The 19,243-nt window shown below is 42.6% G+C and overlaps 1 protein-coding gene across 8 annotated transcripts in view; it reads left to right on the top strand.

The window, feature by feature from the left end:
* Window positions 1-19,243, top strand: part of LOC126259903 (adipokinetic hormone/corazonin-related peptide receptor variant I) — a 1,084,372-nt gene that overhangs the window by 1,036,944 nt on the left and 28,185 nt on the right. The window contains exon 9 of one of the 8 annotated variants that reach the window (XM_049956991.1): window positions 2,467-2,537. The exons of 6 other annotated variants lie outside the window; for them this stretch is intronic. In XM_049956991.1, coding sequence (XP_049812948.1) covers window positions 2,467-2,492 — 26 coding nt within the window. In that variant the 3' untranslated portion in view covers window positions 2,493-2,537. Of the gene's footprint in view, window positions 1-2,466; window positions 2,538-19,243 lie in introns of those variants that run through there. One more of the 8 variants, XM_049956992.1, reaches the window with a different exon arrangement.

A 19,243-nucleotide genomic window follows, 5' to 3' on the forward strand; every position in this document is an offset into this window, starting at 1 on the left:
CTCTAAAATGCATAGCTTGAGCTATGAGCACTTATTCATCCTCGATACTGTGAAATACATCTGTTCTATGGCAAGCTCTTTGCTTTCCATCTTTTGGAAGGAGGTAGAATCGACCAAAACAAGAAAAAAATGCTTATCTTAGGAGCTAGGAGCACTTGTTCAGTAGAAGCGAAGGCAAACAAGTGCTCATTGCGCTTAAGACATGCATTTTAGAGTCCATGTTCTCTGGAAATTTTATCTAATATTTGTCTTGTTTTGGTGTAAGGAACCTGTCTCCAAATTTTTAAAACCTCATTCTAAAACATCCAGTATGGAATTACCAGTTACGAAATGTTAATAGCAATACACATAGAACTCTTTACGTGTTACACATCGAAGAAACCTTAGATGTTTATTAATTTAAAAATAGTATGTTAAATTTTTATAGCTTTAATTAAAGTTTAAGTTTGTCTAACTTTAATATAAAGTCTACCACATTTTTTAGTAGTGTGTATGGATCTTTGGCTTTGTGGTGATATGTTGTGGGGTGGTCATAATATTAGCATCCAGTTTGTCTCTGGCGTTTATTCATACCCGGCATTGTTTGCATCCAAGCAAATGAACAAAAATTAAATGAAGTGACATGAATCTGGCAACTGATCCATTAGGGGATGTTAGACCTCAGTATACAGTTGCTCTGGGTTGTAATACTCAGGAGCTCTGTGATGTTTATTTGATTTGATTATAACAACAATAAAATAATAACATTAATTGAATTTGCTGTCAGTGCTTGGCAGAACGTGATAATAATATTAAAAAGGAAAACACTTCCCAATGTTCTGCAGAATTATATTTGTTAGGTCAAGAACAGGCTTTCGCCCTCTCAGATCATTTTGAGGTGACAACTGCATGTCGCCAACTCAGATAAACATGATGTACGACTTAAACAGATGTTATTCGAACACAAGATACAAAAATGACAAAGTGTTTACGTAGGAAAATGTTTCCATAAGTACGTTAACTAAAAATGGGAGCCGGCCGAAGTGGCCGTGCGGTTAAAGGCGCTGCAGTCTGGAACCGCAAGACCGCTACGGTCACAGGTTCGAATCCTGCCTCGGGCATGGATGTTTTTGATGTCCTTAGGTTAGTTAGGTTTAACTAGTTTTAAGTTCTAGGGGACTAATGACCTCAGCAGTTGAGTCCCATAGTGCTCAGAGCCATTTGAACCATTTTTTTTTTTTAAATGGGAGCGTAAACAAAGTTCTTATGTGGACATACCTATAACAAATGATGAGAAATAAAAGATTTTACAGTTAGAATGTAGTACTTGTAACGAAAACTTAATTTAACAAGGGCGAAAACAGAAACTGAGTCTGATCATATAACACTAGGTTGACATACTGTGTCGTGTGTTGGTTGATTTCCAGTGTTTCCAGTAGGGTAATGTTTCTACATCGTATGGATGGTTTTGTGCTAAAAAGGTGATCAGTTAAGGTCGAAACTTCCTTCTTCAATCGTCAGTTTCCCCCATGTTCACATAGCCTGACAGCCACAGCTCTGCGTGACTGAAAGTTAAATTTTCGCTACTACAGACATACGTTTTATAATATCAATAAGATATCAAAATTTATTATTCAGTAGTAAAGACAAAAGAGACAGAGCAGTGGCAATTAGGCTGCGTGAATATGAGAGAGGCTGGCGATTAAAGAGAAAAGTTTCGACCTTTGCTGATCATCTTTTAGCAGAAAACCATCCACACAATGTAAAATGTTAAATTATACACTCTGTCGGAAAAAAAAATAAGCGCAGAAAGGTGACCGTACTGGAAATCAACAAACACATGACACAGAATGCCAGATTTAATTCCCATTTCAAATATTAGATTCTAACTGTAAAATCATTTTATTTCTCGTCATTTGTAACATATATCTCGACATAAAAACTTGGTTTATGCTCCCATGTTTAGTTAATGTACTTATTGCAATATTTTCCTACGTAAACATTTTGTCATTTTTGTATCTTCTGTTCAAACAGTATCTGTGTAAGTCACACATCAAGTTTATCTGTGTGGGCGACATGCAGTTGTCAACTGAAGATGGTTCGAGAAGCCGAAAGACAGTTTGTGACCAAATAAATATAATTTTGCAGAACGTTTCGTTATTTAAATTAATAGTAATAATAACAATAATAGTTATTATTATAGGTACTAATTTGCCAAGCATTCTGCAGATAAGGCAGCCTAAGAAACCAAAATAATTGATTACTGCCCACAATAACTAAAAAGCTGCTGCATAGTAACAGATGTTTATATAAATCTATGTAATGAAAGTTATCTGTCTGCCCAATTGTTCATTCTGAAGCATCTTGTTTATATGTACAGTAGTGAATCGTAGAGATATTTTGTGTGTGTTGACTCAGTGAATGATATAAGTACAACTTTTGTGGAGTGCTTGCTCCTACCTGCGCGCTTTTCTTTGCCACTTGCAGAGGGCAGTAACAGGCAGCGGAAGTAGCAAGCTGCAGCCGGCACGGTAGGCCTGCGGTGGACGGTGGACGGGGTAAGCTGAGCTCCGCCACCCTCATGTAGATAGACTACCGGTAGTGAGTGATCCCAGCCAGAGAAGTGCGACCCCTATGAGTATTTGTACTGGCAATGGAAACTTGCCATCGCTCCCCCTCAGATCTAGTGGCAAGATGGCCCAGTGGACAGCCAGTCAGAAACTAAGACATAGATCAAGCATGAAAACAGGAAGAAGGTGTACCGAACTGCAAAAGAAGATGCAAAATCGAAACAGTGAACGGTCCAAGCTCTAGATGTGCAAATAGAGAAAATTTGAGTAGCCACGGCGCCATGGTTATGTGATCACGGTGTTGTAGTGCAAAGGGGTAGATGCATGTTCATATCTCCCTCGTGCCTCATTTTTTTCCCACAAAATTATCAATTGCCCGTCCGGTCATTGACGTATCTGCTCACTGTATTCAACTTTGTGTCTGTCTCGTGGTGTAACGTCCGTTTGCAACAGCGAGGTGTAAGGAAGGGACCTCCTGGAGGGCGAACCTCCTATTTGATCTACACATGTACTGCACGTTACGATTCTTGCGTTCAGTGTTGGAAGTTTTGACTCTAGAATTCCTTTGGTGTACCATAGTTCACACCCGCTTGTTTGTTGTTTTCATTTCTGTGAGAGGTCTATGTGGCATACCACCTCCGCTTACTATTCATCACGTTTACTTACGACGGTAATTTATTCCTACCACATGACTCATATTCCATAACCAATGTATAGTATGACAATTACCAAGACCGAAGAAAGAGAACGGACACGTCAATGACCGATTGGACAGTTCATAATTTCGCGAAAAAAATGGGCAGGATGGAGATTTGAACACGGATCCCTTACTTTGCAATCCTGCACCATGGACACATAACCACGACGCCGTGATTGTTGCAATTCCCTAGATGTTGCACATCTTGAGCTTGCAGCGTTCACAGTTCAGTACACCCTCTTCCTGTTTTCATGCCTGCTCTCCGTTCAAGTTTTGATGGGCTGTCAAATGGGCCATTTTACCACTTAACCTGAGCGGGAGTTCGACGGGGAGTTTCCCTTGTGAGAAGCTATTGAATTCAAGCTGAATACAAAAGCAACAAATGTTTCAACGTTTTGTGCAAATAACGGTGCAACTACATTGTCCAGTAGAAATTGTTCTTTAAGCAAAATGACTTGTATGTGGCTTAATTCTTTTTTTTTTGGGGGGGGGGGGTACATGGGCACACGCAGCAGATAAAAGATTTGACCTCTACCTATCACTGTCATCTCCTCCTCCCTCTGACCCAGTTCAATGAAATATTATTTGCCGCAACAGAAGATCTGTATAAATAAACCCGCACCGCACCAAACAGCGTATCTTCGTACCACTCACGCCAAATCTCTCTCTGTCTGTGTGTGTGTGTGTGTGTGTGTGTGTGTGTGTGTGTGTAAAACGCACACACAAATGTACTTGATTTGTGTCACATCATTTCCATCAGTAGCTTTAGTTTCCCGGCGAATCATTTTATCCATGGCTTCGCTCTCCATCGGATTTTTTTAGTTTGGTTTCTGTAAATTCATGGGCGAAAACTCACCGAAATACCTCGCGTTGCCATCTCGGTTGAGTCCAGGCTACGACGAACCCGTTGTGGTGGGAGGGAGATTTGTAGATGAGCTACAGATTCCGTCGTTTCGTGAGCTGAGAAACATCCACGTTGCTTTTACATGCTCTGCGCCCCCCGAAGTTACAGAAGCCAAATTCGCAAATCCTCGAGAAATCGAAGCGATGCATGAAATAGGTGCATACCCCTGCGATTGCTTGTGTGTTGGTTGAGGAGAGGACGGAAAGTGGATGGTTGTTATTACACTGCAAAATTTCTGATTGCAGAGAGTGCCAAATATAGCAATAATCTTGTAGTTACTGACGATTCAGGACGAGGAGATGTGAACAAAGAGAAACTGAACTGACAGTACATATCTCACGTGTCTACAGGAAAATACTTGCTACATGGAACATAATTTTACTGCTATTTCAGACTAAATCTTTCACTCTGTAGTGGCGTGCGGACTCCACTGAAACTCCCCACCAGATTAACACTATAGGCTGGACACTGGGACTGTCCGAGCTTTAATGAAGTTATGAGGCCCTCACCTACTACGAGGGTCACTCCAAAAGAAATGCACACTATCTTTTTAAATAGATCTTTTAGTCTACATGTTTGAAATTTTTACTGTGTGTAGATACATCCTTTAGGAACAATATTTTCATTTCTCCATATAATTTCCATCCCTCTCAACTATATTGGAACCAACACCTGTATACCCACATGGTAAAATTCTGGACCAACCTGTTGGTCCCACAGTTTGGCAGCGTGCACAAGGAAGTCATCACCTTCAAACCTTGTTCCACGAAGAGAGTCTTTCAGTTTCCCAAAGAGATGATAGTCACATGGAGCCATGTCAGGACTGTAAGGCAGGTGTTTCAGTGTTGTCCATCCGAGTTTTGTGATGGCTTCCATGGTTTTTTGACTGACATGTGGCGGTGCATTGTGCAACAGCAAAACATCCTGCTTTCGCCGATGTGGTCGAACACGATTCAGTCGAGCTTGAAGTTTCGTCAGTGTCGTCACATATACATCAGAATTAATGGTGGTTCCACTTGGCATGATGTCCACAAACAAGAGTCCTTCGGAATCGAAACACACTTCAGCCATAACTTTTCCAGCAGAAGGTGTGGTTTTGTATTTTTTTACTTGAGGGAATTTGCATGATGCCACTCCATTCATTGCCTCTACGTCTCTGGTGAAAAATGATGGAGCCATGTGTCATCACCTGTCACAATTCTTCCAAGAAATTCATCTCCACCATTCTCGTACTGTTCCAAAAGTTCGCTTCATACCGTTTTTCTTGTTTCTTTTGTGAGCCACTGTCAACATCCTGGGGACCCACCTGGCACAAACCTTTTTTAACGCCAACACATTCAGTATTCTGCAAACTCTTCCTTCCCCTATCCCAACGTAGTGTGAAAATTCGTTCACTGTGATGCGTCTGTCAGCAGTCACAAATTCGTTAACTCTCTGCACATTGTCTGGAGTGTGTGCAGTACGAGGCCTGCCATTGCGAGGACAATCCTCAATATTGCCGTGCCCGCTTCCATCACGTAACCTCCTTGCCCACCGACTAACTGTACTGCGATCGACAGCAGAATCTCCATACACCTTTTTCAACCTCTTGTTGGTGTTTCTAACTGTCTCGTTTTCATAGCACAAGAATTCTATGACAGCACGTTGCTGCTGACGAACGTCAAGTGTAGCAGCCGTTTTGAAGGCATGCTGTGACGGCGCCACTTACGGGAACAGGTTGAACTAAGTTTGAAAACAAGCGGGAAGGATGTATCTGCACACTGTAAAACTTTCACACATGCAGAATTAAAACTGTATTTTTACAAAAATAGTGGGCATTTCTTTTGGAGTGACCCCCTTATATGTGCAATCTGTTTTAGTAATACAGTCTTGTACTTCCACAGTTCATTCCTAAACAGACTTTTTTTCTGTTCGTATGCTATTTAAGTCAGTTAGAATTTAAAATCTTCATACACACTCAAAGTTTCACAAGAAAAAGATTAAATATCAGATGTATGTGTGTGCAGACTGGAACGGTTGTGTAGTTTCACAGTCAAAGTCTCATGTTCCCTATCTATGGAACGCATTAGTTATTGAGTGACTGACAGTGTCTGCAGTACGAGATTTTCCACGGTCTTCAAGTGATGCGGTGAGACCCATCTTATCAAATGCTCAGCTGTGTTTGTGTTGCACTTCTGTTCTCCTAATGTATGAATTTCGTTATAATACCGCGTCGTTGTATTTAAACTGGAGGGGTTCTGAGTGCTGCAGGTCGGGCTGTATGCATCGCAGAACGCTGAAATGCATTAGGTATGTTCATTAATCGGTGCGCTCGTAGAGTATGCTCAACGAATAATAGTTCTACTTTGTATCACCAGGTAAAAATATGCCGTTGTAAGCAGTCTGAATGTGATGAGGGTGCAAAAAAAAAAAAAAAAAAAAAAAAAAAAAAAAAAAAAAAAAGAGAGAGAGAGAGAGAGAAATGATCAAAAACATGATAACCGTTGTTCTGGCATGTTTGTTAGGATATAGACACAAGTTATAGCATGTGTTCAATTTGATCTCCTGACTCAGCAAGGAGTTGCATTCGTATTGTCGACATTTGCTGGAATTATATCGAGCGTAATCAGAGCAATATGCCGTCCTATGCTATCCTGCAGAACAGGAAGAGTCCGAATAAATCCCTGATAGACAAGGTTTTTCAGATATCCCCACAACCAGAAGCCACGTGGATTTAGCTCGGAGATCTGGAAGGCCACACATCTCGAAATTGCCTAGAGATGATACGCTCACTAATGAATATTTCTCAGAGCGAATCTTTCACCTGGCAAGCGACTTACGGTGTCGCCCCGTCTTGCATGAAAATAGTGGTGTCTGACACAGTTTCGTTCTTTCAGAACTGGAATCACGTGTTGCACAAGGCGGTCCTTATAACGTGCAGCTCTCACTGTACGCCCAACAGGCCCGCAAGGCATCATCTCCTCGAAGAAAAACTGGCAGAGAATGAAGGAGCTTGTGGAACCACACCACACAGTCACATGCGCTATGTGCACTGGATGTTTCTCCACAACTTTTAGCGAAATAGAACCCCATGTGCCACAGTTCTGTGCATTCACCGCACAGTGCAGAGTAAAATGTGCATTGTCCGTCCAAAGAATATTCTCCAGCCACATGTCATCTACACTACTGGCCATTAAAATTGCTACACCACGAAGATGACGTGCTACAGACGCGAAATTTAACGACAGGAAGAAGATGCTGTGATATGCAAATGATTAGCTTTTCAGAGCATTCACACAAGGTTGGCGCCAGTGGCGACACCTACAACGTGCTGACCTGAGGAAAGTTTCCAACCGATTTCTCATACACAAACAGTAGTTGACCGGCATTGCCTGGTGAAACGTTGTTGTGATGCCTCGTGTAAGGAGGAGAAATGCGTACCATCACGTTTCCGACTTTGATAAAGGTCGGGTAGGATTGTAGCCTATCGCGATTGCGGTTAATCGTATCGCGACATTTCTGCCCGCGTTGGCCGAGATCCAATGACTGTTAGCAGAATATGGAATCTGTGGGTTCAGGAGGGTAATACGGAACGCCGTGCTGGATCCCAATGGTCTCGTATCGCTAGCAGTCGAGATGACAGGCATCTTATACGCATGGCTGTAACGGATCGTGCAACCACGTCTCGATCCCTGAGTCAACAAATGGGGACATTTGCAAGACAACCATCTGCACGAACAGTTCGACGACGTTTGCAGCAGCATGGACTATCAGCTCGGAGACCACGGCTGCGGTTACCCTTGACGCTGCATCGCAGACGGGAGCACCTGCGACGGTATACTCAACGACGAACCTGTGTGCACGAATGGCAAAACGTCCTTTTTTCGGATGAATCCAGGTTCTGTTTACAGCATCATGATGGTCGCATCCGTGTCTGGCAACATCGCGGTGAACGCACATTAGAAGCGTGTATTCACCATCGCCATATTGGCGTATCTCCCGGCGTGATGGTATGGGGTGCCATTGGTTACACGTCTCTGTCACCTCTTGTTCGCATTGACGGCACTTTGAACAGTGGACGTTACATTTCACATGTGTCACGATCCCTGGCTCTACCCTTCATTGGATCCATGCGAAAGCCTACATTTCAGCAGGATAATGCACGACCGCATGTTGCAGGTCCTGTACGGGCCTTTCTGGATACAGAAATTGTTCGACTGCTACCCTGGCCAGCACATTCTCCAGATCTCTCACCAATTGGAAACGTCTGGTCAATGTTGGCCGAGCAACTGGCTCGTCACAATACGTCAGTCACTACTCTTGATGAACTGTGGTATCGTGTTGAAGATGCATGGGCAGCTGTACCTGTACACGCCATCCAAGCCTTGTTTGACTCAATGCCCAAGCGTATCAAGGCCGTTACTACGGCCAGAGGTGGTTGTTCTGGGTACTGATTTCTCAGGATTTATGCATCAAAATTGCGTGAAAATGTAATCACATGTCAGTTCTGGTATAAGACATTTGTCTAATGAATACCCGTTTATCATCTGCATTTCTTCTTGGTGTAGCAATTTTAATGGCTAGTAGTGTATTTCCATGCGTGCCAAAAAACGAAGGGCAAAGTCACTGTATTGTAGCCTATCATGGGGCATCATTTGGTGCAATTCTCAGTCTTGTTGGATACCAGTATAAAATGCGCCGCTAAATCCCTTGTACTGTTAATCAGAGGAGAGACAATTCCCGCTACGCAACTCGAGCATTGGCTGCAGAATTTGAGCCATCTGCTGTGCGGTAGACTGTAACAATATGCAACTTCAACAACCACCTTGATAATGGGCCGCCTTCCTCTCCCTGTCGCACCAACTTGTTTTTTCAAATTTCCTGATCATATTCTTTAGCCCCTTTATTGATATGAGGCCTCTCTGCAACTGTTTCTTTACGCAATATTTCCGCAATGCACCGCTGCTATTCAATCCATTCTGATAGAACAACTATACCTGTAGTGCACGGTCTTTCTTCTCAGTAGTCATTGAGTTTTGGAAGGAAAACTTCAGCCATCTTAACCTTTTCAACAATCACTTCCCAAGCCACAAACAGCACACTGACGTCAATACAGCGAACGTTTCACATTCAGACAGCATACAGTGCCATATTTTCACCTGGTAGCAGAAAGCGGAACTATTATTTTTTGGACACATTCCACGAGCGCACCGATTGATGAACATAACAATATGGTTTCAGTATCCAGTGATGTATGCAGGCCGCGCTGATGCACTCGCAACACCGTCTTTTTAATCATAAAACACACGGTACACATACATCACTTTAGTAAATAATCAAAACAAATTGTCTGCTGTAAATAACCCACTGTAAGATACAGCCAGAAGTAGTCAGTATCACGATTGCAAGTATTGCATAGACAAGGGCAGACGAATACAGGAAAGAACTTACGAATTACGGCGTACGTCTAGTCCTGTTCTTAAAAACAAAATGTTCCACGTAATGACAAAAGTAGACTGCGTAGAGAGAGGAAGAGAGAGAGAGAGAGAGAGAGAGAGAGGAATGTTGGCCATGACTTTCATAGCAAGCTAGTTTATTCTCTGTGTTACCGCTAGGTTACAGCAGATTTATCATCAGCATGTATAATGGGCATTAGCACCCCCTGGTACACTGACTGGTCTTCAGTCGAGGACTAGTTTGATGCAACTCTCCATGCTCCTCTGTACCGTACAAGCCTCTTCATCTCTACATAACTACGACAACCTACCTCCTTAGTCTTGGTCCCCCTCTGCAATATTGACCCACCACATTTCCTTAGCAAATCGACAATTCCTTGTAACTCAGGACAAACGCTATCAAGTGATACCTTCTTTTTCTCAGGTTGTACCGGAAATTACTTTTTTGCTCATTTAGATTCAGCACCCCCCCCTCATATGTTATTCGATCTATCCACCTAATCTTCAGGATTTTTTATAGCACCTTATTGCAAAAAGGTTCTACCCTTTTATTGTCTGAAGTTCCTATCTTGTGTGTTTCACTTTCATGCAAATCTGCACTCCAGGCAAATACCTGCAGAATAGACTTCCTAATACTTAAATTTATAACAGTTGTTAACAAAATCGTCTTTTTCTTACATGCTTTTCTTGCACTTACCAGTCTGCATTTTATGTCTTTCCTACTTCGGCCTTCATCAGTTATTTTGCTGCCCAAATAACAAAACCCGCTTACTTCTTTTAGTGTCACGTCGCCTGATATAAATTCCTCAGGATCACCTACCTGATTTACTTCAACTACATTCATTTACCATTGTTTTGCATTGTTGATCTTTATTTTATAACTTCTTTTCGAGACACTATAAATTCTGTTCAACTGATCTTCAGAAGCCTTTGCCGTCTCCGACATGGTTACAACGTCATCAACAAATCTCCGAGTTCGTTTTTATTCTACCTGGACATTAATTCCTACTTCAAATTTTTCTTTTGTTCTCTTTACTGCTTGCTCAGAGCACATATTGAATAACATCGGGATAGGCTACAGCCCTGTCTCACTCCCTTCTTAGCCACTGCTACCATTTGATGCCCTCTGACTCGTATAACTGCGATCTGGTTTCTGTACAAGTTGTAAATAGCCTTTCGGTCCCCTGACTGCATCCAGTAAACATTGCCAAAAGCTTTCTCTAAAATTACAAATAATACAAACGTAGGCTTGCCTTACTTCGATGTAGCTTCTTAGATAAGTCGTAGGCTCAGTATCGCCTCGCGCGTTCCTGCATTTGTATGGAAATCAAAACTGATCTTTTCCGAGCTCGGCTTCTACCAGTTTTCCAGTCTTTTGTAAATAATTCGTGTAAGTATTTTGCAGCCACCACTTATTAAACTGATCGTTCTGTATTGTTCACACATCTTAGCACCTGTTTTCTTTGGAATTGAATTTACGCGTATTAAATTCTTCCTGAAGTCAGAGGGTATTTTACCTGTCTCATATACAACTGTGTGCAAAGCTTAATTACGAAATGGTGTGTCATCGCCAAGTAACATAGCTCGATGGAACTTGGAGCATACATAGAAAGAACTGGTGTAGTACAGTACAGTACAGAAGGTAACAAAGAAATATCGAACGAGACGAACAGAAATGACTTTTATTCAAAGACAATAATTAAAACGAAGTCACTGTAGTCCGTGACGCTCACCTGGGTATTACAAAAGGGTGGCACATGGTTCTTAACAGGGTGTGTGATCACCAAGCACTGCAACGTGCTGCCACGCGAAAACGAATTTTGCTGAGGGGTAAAAACAAAGGGGTTCGATTGTGTTTTGGTCACGAAACTAAATTACTTTTTAAAAGAACATTACTGTTTCATAAGACAGTAGCACCGATTACAAACGTTACTAATAATGGCATTTTTTTTAAGTAGTAGCTCTAACTGGGGCTATACTGCTGGATCTGCAATGAGATGGGTCATACTTACTGCCTCATTTGCGTAAAGAAATCACTTTTCTCACCTAAAAAAAAACTGACCATAATAAAATGTGCACGTGATTATTTTGTTGACACACAGCACACGGTCATATCCGTTCATCCTCACTTAGTTCATCATGTTAACGGCAGGTCTCTGTCTACGATACAGCAGGTGTCTCGAACAAAGTTTCTGGTGAGTGTAAGCATAGGAAATACACTATCAGTACCTTCTCTCTCTCTCTCTCTTTCTCTCTATTCGACTACTCGGTTCCGACTCCCCCTGACTCCATGAACCAAAGCACGCCAGTTTCTTCCGTCCTGCACTTTCTCCCATAGGCTTTCCATGTTGGAACACATTACTTCTGTGATCCTGTCGATCCACCTCAGCGTCTGACGTCCTCTTCTTCTAGTGCCTTCGATCTTCTCCAGCATTAGTGTTTTTTCCAGTGAAACATGCCTTCGCATGATGAGTCCAAACTTCGTCAGCTTTTGTTTTAGTATCAAACCTTCCATGGAGAACTCTGGATTTATATGTTCTAATATTGACCTATTCGTTCTCTTTTCAGTCCATGGGACTCTAAGAAGTTTCCTCCAACACCAAAATTCAAAGGAGTCTATTCTTCACCGTTCCGCCTTTCTAATGATCCAGGCCTCACTTCCGTACATCACAGCTGGAAAGACCATAGCCCTTAGAACGCGGATCTCTACTCCTTAAAACCTTGTAAAGGTTTGACATTGCCTTTCTACCAAAGCAGCAAGCGTCTCCTGATTTCGTGGCTGCAGTCATCATCAGCGGAAATCTGGGAACCTAGATAACTGATCGTAGACTACCTCCATAGTTTCTCACCCTATACGACCTTGTACTGTCAGTACTTTAACAGTTCACTACGAAAACTGAAGCTTTCTTGTAGTCCAGTACGGCGTGCCCAATGGCTACTCCAACATGGAAACTTTGCCTTTCATGGTCCAACTATCTACCATCTGAACTCTCTAAAAAATGGTTCAAATGGCTCTGAGCACTATGGTACTTAACATCTGTGGTCATCAGTCCCCTAGAACTTAGAACTACTTAAACCTAACTAACCTAAGGAAATCACACACATCCATGCCCGAGGAAGGATTCGAACCTGCGACCGTAGCGGCCACGCGGTTCCAGACTGAAGCGCCTAGAACCGCACGGCCACAAGGCCGGCTCTGAAGTCTCTGGGAACACCCATATATTCATTCTCAGAAAGAATTCATTGATAGTCCGTTTAGCTGCTACGAAAGCAGTGTGCCCAACTGGTCATCAGTGACAATTTTCTTGATAAGAAACCTGTTTGTCTATTTCCCACAGATCATCTGACTTGGACCCATGTGGACATATAAGTCCACGGTAGGTACATTGTCTCCAAGACTTCTCCATCAGTTTCACTTTGCCTTCTTGGCTGCCAAAAGATCTCTGAGACTCGTTTATTCCAGATGATATTTCCGTGGTTTCCTAAAATTCAGGCTCTTTCGTACGTCACTAAATACTGTGACCATCTGTCAAAAGCCTGAATAACAACCTTTTGCAGTGCGAACCACTGCGAGACGTGGAGGCAGGGAGTCAGTGAGATTCTGGCAGGTACCGACAGGGACCTGGAGCCATGCAATGCCGACTCTCATGCTGCGGCCAGCTACGCTAGGTTTCGCGGTTGAGGATCCATTGCGCGAATAGTCCAGTCGAGGTGGTCCCACATGTTCCTGATAGGGTTTAAATCCGCGGAGTTTGGTGGCCGCACTCACCGTGGTGCTCTTCGAAACACACACTGCGGGTTGGATTGTCCTGCTGGTACAAAAACTGCGTGTAAGGTTAGACCTGGTCCCCAGGGTTAGGTGCTTCCTCGTGTTCATCCAGTGTGCCGCACAGAATAACGAAATCATCTAGGAAATGCCACAAAAATATTATCCAGAGTCCACACCATACCACTCCCTCCTCTGGCCTGGACCCTTCCGACGATTGTTGCTGGGCGTTTCCTTTCAGATCTTTCTTGCTGCACACAACGAGAGCAATCTGTGCGATGGAGCATAAAACTTAAATCATCTGAAAAAGGTCGCCTGTCACCATTCGGTGGACGTCCAGTCGTGGTATAGGCGTGCAAATTCCAGCCTTCGCCGCTGTTGAACAGCAGTCAGCATGGGTCCGTGAACCAGACACCTGTTGCGGAGGCCCGTACGCAGCAATATACGCTGAACAGTTGTTGCGGAGGCACTTTTGGTAGCCTCTGGGTTCATCTGAGTGGTAAGGTGTACAACATTTACGTGTCTACTCGCCTGCACACATCTCTGCAGCCGTCGTTCATCTCTGTCATCTATGGCCTGTTGTGCATCACACTTGCATCAGCGCCGGTTTTGGATAGTCCCATTTTGCCATGCACGGTAATCTTTATCCACGACGGCATGCGAACAGTTTACAAACGAAGCCATTTCAGAAATGTTTTCACCCTTTGCCCGAAAGCCAGTGATCGTGCCCTTTCTGGCGTCAGATAAATCGCTACCTTTCCGCATCACGAGAACGAGTGCATTGTTTTCCGGGTCCCCCCCCCCCCTCCCATCACTGTTTATCTTCCCCTCACTGCTAGTGCACCTATGAGTGGCTGTTGCACGTTGATGTGGAACATAGGCGTTGCTCACATTAAAGAGCCTGCACCGTGCATTGCACCCTCCACACTGACTACTCTGGAACACTAGGAGTGCTGCTTCTGCTGTGTTTGTGAAAATACTTATTTGCATTTTCTACATCTAAGGCTCCTGCTTTTTTTTAAGTACTTCCTTTGTTTCAGTTGTGAAGATAACTGATGCCCCCTCAATGTCCATGGCACCTACCAGAGTTTTACTTCTCATGACGTCGTTTGCTTATTGTCCTGTTGTTCTTGTGGCCTTCAGTTCGAATACTGTTTTGATGCAGCTCTCAACGCTATTCTATCCTGTGTAAATCTCGCAACCTCTGCGAAACTGCTGCAACTTACATCCACATCAACCTGCTTATTATATTCTGGCCTTGACCCCCATTATAATTTTCCCTCTCCTCCAATCCTTCTCTCCATTACCACATTTAGGATACCTTGTTGTTCATTATATGTCGTGTATCAATTGATCTTTTCTTTTAGTTAAGCTACCCATAAATATTCCCCCCCCCCCCCCCCCAATTCTATTCGGTATCTTCTCGTTAGTAATTCGATCCACCCATCTAAGCATCAACATTCACCTGTAGTCATATTTCAAATGCTTCTACTCTCTTCTTATGATTTGTTTATCGCTCACGTGGCACTTCTGCACAAGGCTACAAAAATACCCTCAGAAAGGACTTAACACAATTTACACTGTATGTTAATAAAACTCTTATTTTCAGAAATACTTTTCTTGTTATTGCTACTCCGCAATTTATACCGTCTCCACTTCAGCCAGGGTAAGCTATTTTACTGCCCAAATACCATAACCCTTCTACTACTATTAGTGTCTCATTTTCTACTCTAATTCCTTCAGCATCACCTGATTCAATTCTGCTACAGCCTTGTTTCACTTTTATTGTTCATCTTATAATTTCTCTTCAGGATATCATGCATTCCTTTCAGCTGCTCTTCCAAGTCCTTTGCCTTCTCTGACAGAGTTACCGTGTTAGTTTCTTCGATTTTTCTAAGGGTAGTCTGATTTTTGAGCAAATCGTAAATAATCTCTCTCTCTGTTTTATCCCTGCTACCCTCAGAATTGAAAACTGTATGTTCCTGTCAACATTGTGAAAAGTTTTCCAGCAATCTACAAACTCTGCAAACATAGATTTGCCTTTCTTGAATCTGTCTAAGATAAGTCGTCCGGATAGTACTGCCTCGCGTGTTCCTATATTTTTTCAGTTTGGGTTCTTCGTTGAAGTCTGTTTCTATCAGTTTTCTTCATTCGTCTGTATATAAATAGTGTCAGTTAGCTTTTTCTTTGCAAAAAGAAGACTTACTAGGCTGATACTTCGATGATATTCGCCCCTGCCAGCAAATTGCTATGTAACTAGAGTTATGACATACTTCTTGAAGTCTAAATGTATTTTTCCTGTCCATAGACCCTGCTCTTGAAGTCTAAAGGTATTTTTCGTGGCACATAGACCTTGCATAGTTGGTGGGACGTTTTGTCATGATATGTTCTCCTAAGGAATGTCGTCAACTACCTTTGCGTTGTTTATAAGTAGGTCTCTCATCGTTGCGTCCAATTCTTCTCTTACTGTCTCCTCTCCTTTACTCATTCTTCCATATCTAAGTATTTCTCTTCGTGTTCATTTCCCTGGTATAGGCGCTCCATACATTCCTTCCAACATTCAACTCTCCTTTCGTTGCTCAATAGTGGCTTTCCATCTGAGCTGCTAATATTCATACAGCCAGTTCTCCTTTCTCGAAACGCCTCTAATTTTCTAATAATACTATATCTTTCCGATGCATATTTCTGCAGCCTTTGCATTCCTCCTGTAGACAGTCCTATTTTGCAATTTCGAATTTTTGTTAATCACATTTTTAGATGGCCTCTTCATATGGTGCATTTTATATTTTCACTTTCGTCAGTTACATTCAGTATCTCGTATGTTACGCAAAGGCTTTTATTGGGCCTCGTCTTTTTTGCTAATTTCGTCCATTGCCACCTTCAATATTTCCATTCCTCAGAGCTATCCATTCACCTTCTATTGTATCCCTTTCACCTGTTTCAGACATTCGTTGCCTAGTGCTTCTTTAGAAACTCTGAACGACTCGTCACTCATTTTGAATTTATTCGGTTGCCATCGTCAGTTCCTAACCAATAAATTATGGCCAGAGTCCTTATCTGCTCTGGAAATAGTTTGAGGTTTAAAACCTGATTTTGAATTCTCTGTCGTACCATAACATAATCTATCCGACATCTCTTGGTGTCTCCAAGTCTCTTCCAGTTACACACCTGTCCTGCCTGTTCATTAAATAAACAATGATTAAAATCTACTGCTATTTTTCCTTCTCTTTCTATTCCTTCTTCCAAATTGGAGTCCTCCATACAAATAAAATTTCGTCTCAATTAACTATATAAATAATTCTGTAAGTCCTCAGACTATCAAGTTGTTCTTTGTATCCTAACCCAGTATACGTAGGAACTTTTACTGCTTCGTGTCTGTCTTTGCTATCGTAATGCGATAACTATGCTCTGCACATTTCCGTTCACTAGCCTGTATGTTTTCTTTCTCTAACCTACATAGCCGATCAAGGGATCTAACAGTGAACGCTCCGCTCCGTGGAATGCCAGTACATTATAAGCAACAGAGGCCCAAGTACTGAATCATAAATAGCAACTGTATACACATAGAGAAATACCTCAGGTTAGCGTGTACCAATGGCATGCGTTACGTAAATCCTACTTCTACAGCAATATTCGGTAACCATTATGGAACAGATGAGAGGAAGTACTTCCTATTTATCATCCATAGTCCATTCCATATGCTTGTACAGCGCGGAAGAAATGGCTGTTTGAATTCCACTGTAAGAATACCAACATTGTCCTGATGGTGCGTACGGGCACGATACGTAAGGAGATGGGGATCATCACTAGTTCTCTCACTCAGAACTGGTTTCTGAAGTCTGTAAGTAGGCCCTCGCGAAATAATCTGCTAGAGTCTGCCAATTCGGGATTTTCAACATTTCTGCGGCGCTCTCCCGCTGATAAAACATACCTGTGATGTCTTCTGCCTCTCTTCTTTGTATACTTTCAATATCCCCTGGTTATCCCCATGTGGTACGAGTCAAACACACTGGATCTGTATTGTAGGATGACTGGCACTAGTGTATTTTCAGATGAACTGAGTTTTCCCAGACGTTACCGATGAACCGAAATCTATCACCTACTTTACCTATAAATGAACATATATGATCCATGACTTTCATGTTTTCATATTTTGGGAAGTGCACCATTTTGTATTTATGAACATTTGCACCAAGTGACAAATCTTTGAACCTTTTTGAAATCTTATCATGATCCGAATACATATTTATTCCGGTTTTTCCAGGTATTGCGTCAGTACAGATAGCGTTCTCACCTGCAAAATGTCTGAGGTTGCTATTAATATTGTCTGCAAGCTTATTAACAGATACTGACAGAAAAATCCAACACCAAAAAATATTTAACGTGAAGTAATGAAATTTTGGGAATACATTTGTCTAGATAACATATTGAAGTGATTTACATTGCAAGATCTCAGGTTAATGTAAGCGCCAATGTGAAATGTTGGTACATTAATACCCGGTGTAACCGTTAGAATGTTAAATGCACTACAAATGTGTGTGCACTAAGTTGTACAGGTGACGGATGTCACTTTGTGAGATCGAATTCCATGTCTGTCGCACTTGGTCCGTCAATATAGGGACGGTTAATGCCGTTTGTGGATGACGCTGGAGTTGTCGTCCAATAGTAACCGGTATGTGCTAGATTGGAGACAGATCTGGTGATGGAGCCGGCCCAAGCAACATGTCGACACTCTGTAGAGCATGTTGGGTTACAACAGCTGTAAGTGTGCGAGCGCTATCCTGTTGGAAAACACCCCTTGGCACGTTGTGCGTGAATATTAGCCCGACAGGTCGAATCACTAGACTAACGTACAGTCATGCAGACAGGATGTGTGGGATAACCACGAGAGTGCTACTGCTAGCATACGAAATAGGACCCAAAACCATAACTACAGCTGTAGGTCCAGCGTGTCTGGCGCGAAGACAGGTTGGCTGCAGGCCCTCTACTGGTCTGCTAACCAACAAACGGCCGTCGTTGGCGCCGAGGCAGAACCAGAGTCCATCAGGAAACACTACTGACCTCCACTCTGCCCAACAGTGAGCTCACGCTTGACACCACTAAAGTCGCCAATCGCGGTGGTTTGAGGTCAGTGTAATGCATGCACATCATACGGCGTCTGGCTCCGAACTTTCCTTATCTAACCGATTTGTAACAGTGCAGATGAAGTACGAGGCGCCAGAGCTCTTCGCCGAACACGATGGTCTTCCTTCTCGGTAGTGAAAAGTGACCATCTAGAGGCCGGGCTTCTTGCGACCATACATTCTCGTGACCACCGCTGCCAGCAATCATGTACAGTAGCTACATTCCTGCCAATATCATAAAAGAAACATCCAACTTCTCGTACCGCTATTACACGACCTCAGTGAGATGTTGATAATGGCGTCTTTGTCGCCTTAAAGGCATTCTTGACTATCAACATGCCACCACGCCCATTCTCAAAGGTAACGAGCGCTCACGACCGTTATAGTGTGTTTTAAAGCAAACCTGATTTACATTCTTGATATGTCTGCGTAAGCAGAAGAAACTAACGATCAAAGTCCGGAACAATTTATTGGACTGTTCAATTAACCAAAACAAATTCTCCAAGTATAACTCCAACACAAAACAGTGATCCGTCTTCGAATCACAACTACATACAAGAATAAGATAGAAAACAACTCAAATAATTTTCTACTAATCTCCGCCAGAGACTTCTCTGATATACCAAGCCTAATCCAGAGATCAGCGAGAAGATCCAAGCCGGGCTGCCGGGGCGACAGCTATCCACGTCTGCTGGCGGTCGATGAACTGCCGATGTGCGGCTTTTTTTTATTTTTATTTTTTACTTTATTGTTATTTTAAAGCCTGTAC

Source organism: Schistocerca nitens, chromosome 5 (assembly GCF_023898315.1).
Source record: "Schistocerca nitens isolate TAMUIC-IGC-003100 chromosome 5, iqSchNite1.1, whole genome shotgun sequence".
NCBI classification, from domain to species: domain Eukaryota; kingdom Metazoa; phylum Arthropoda; class Insecta; order Orthoptera; family Acrididae; genus Schistocerca; species Schistocerca nitens.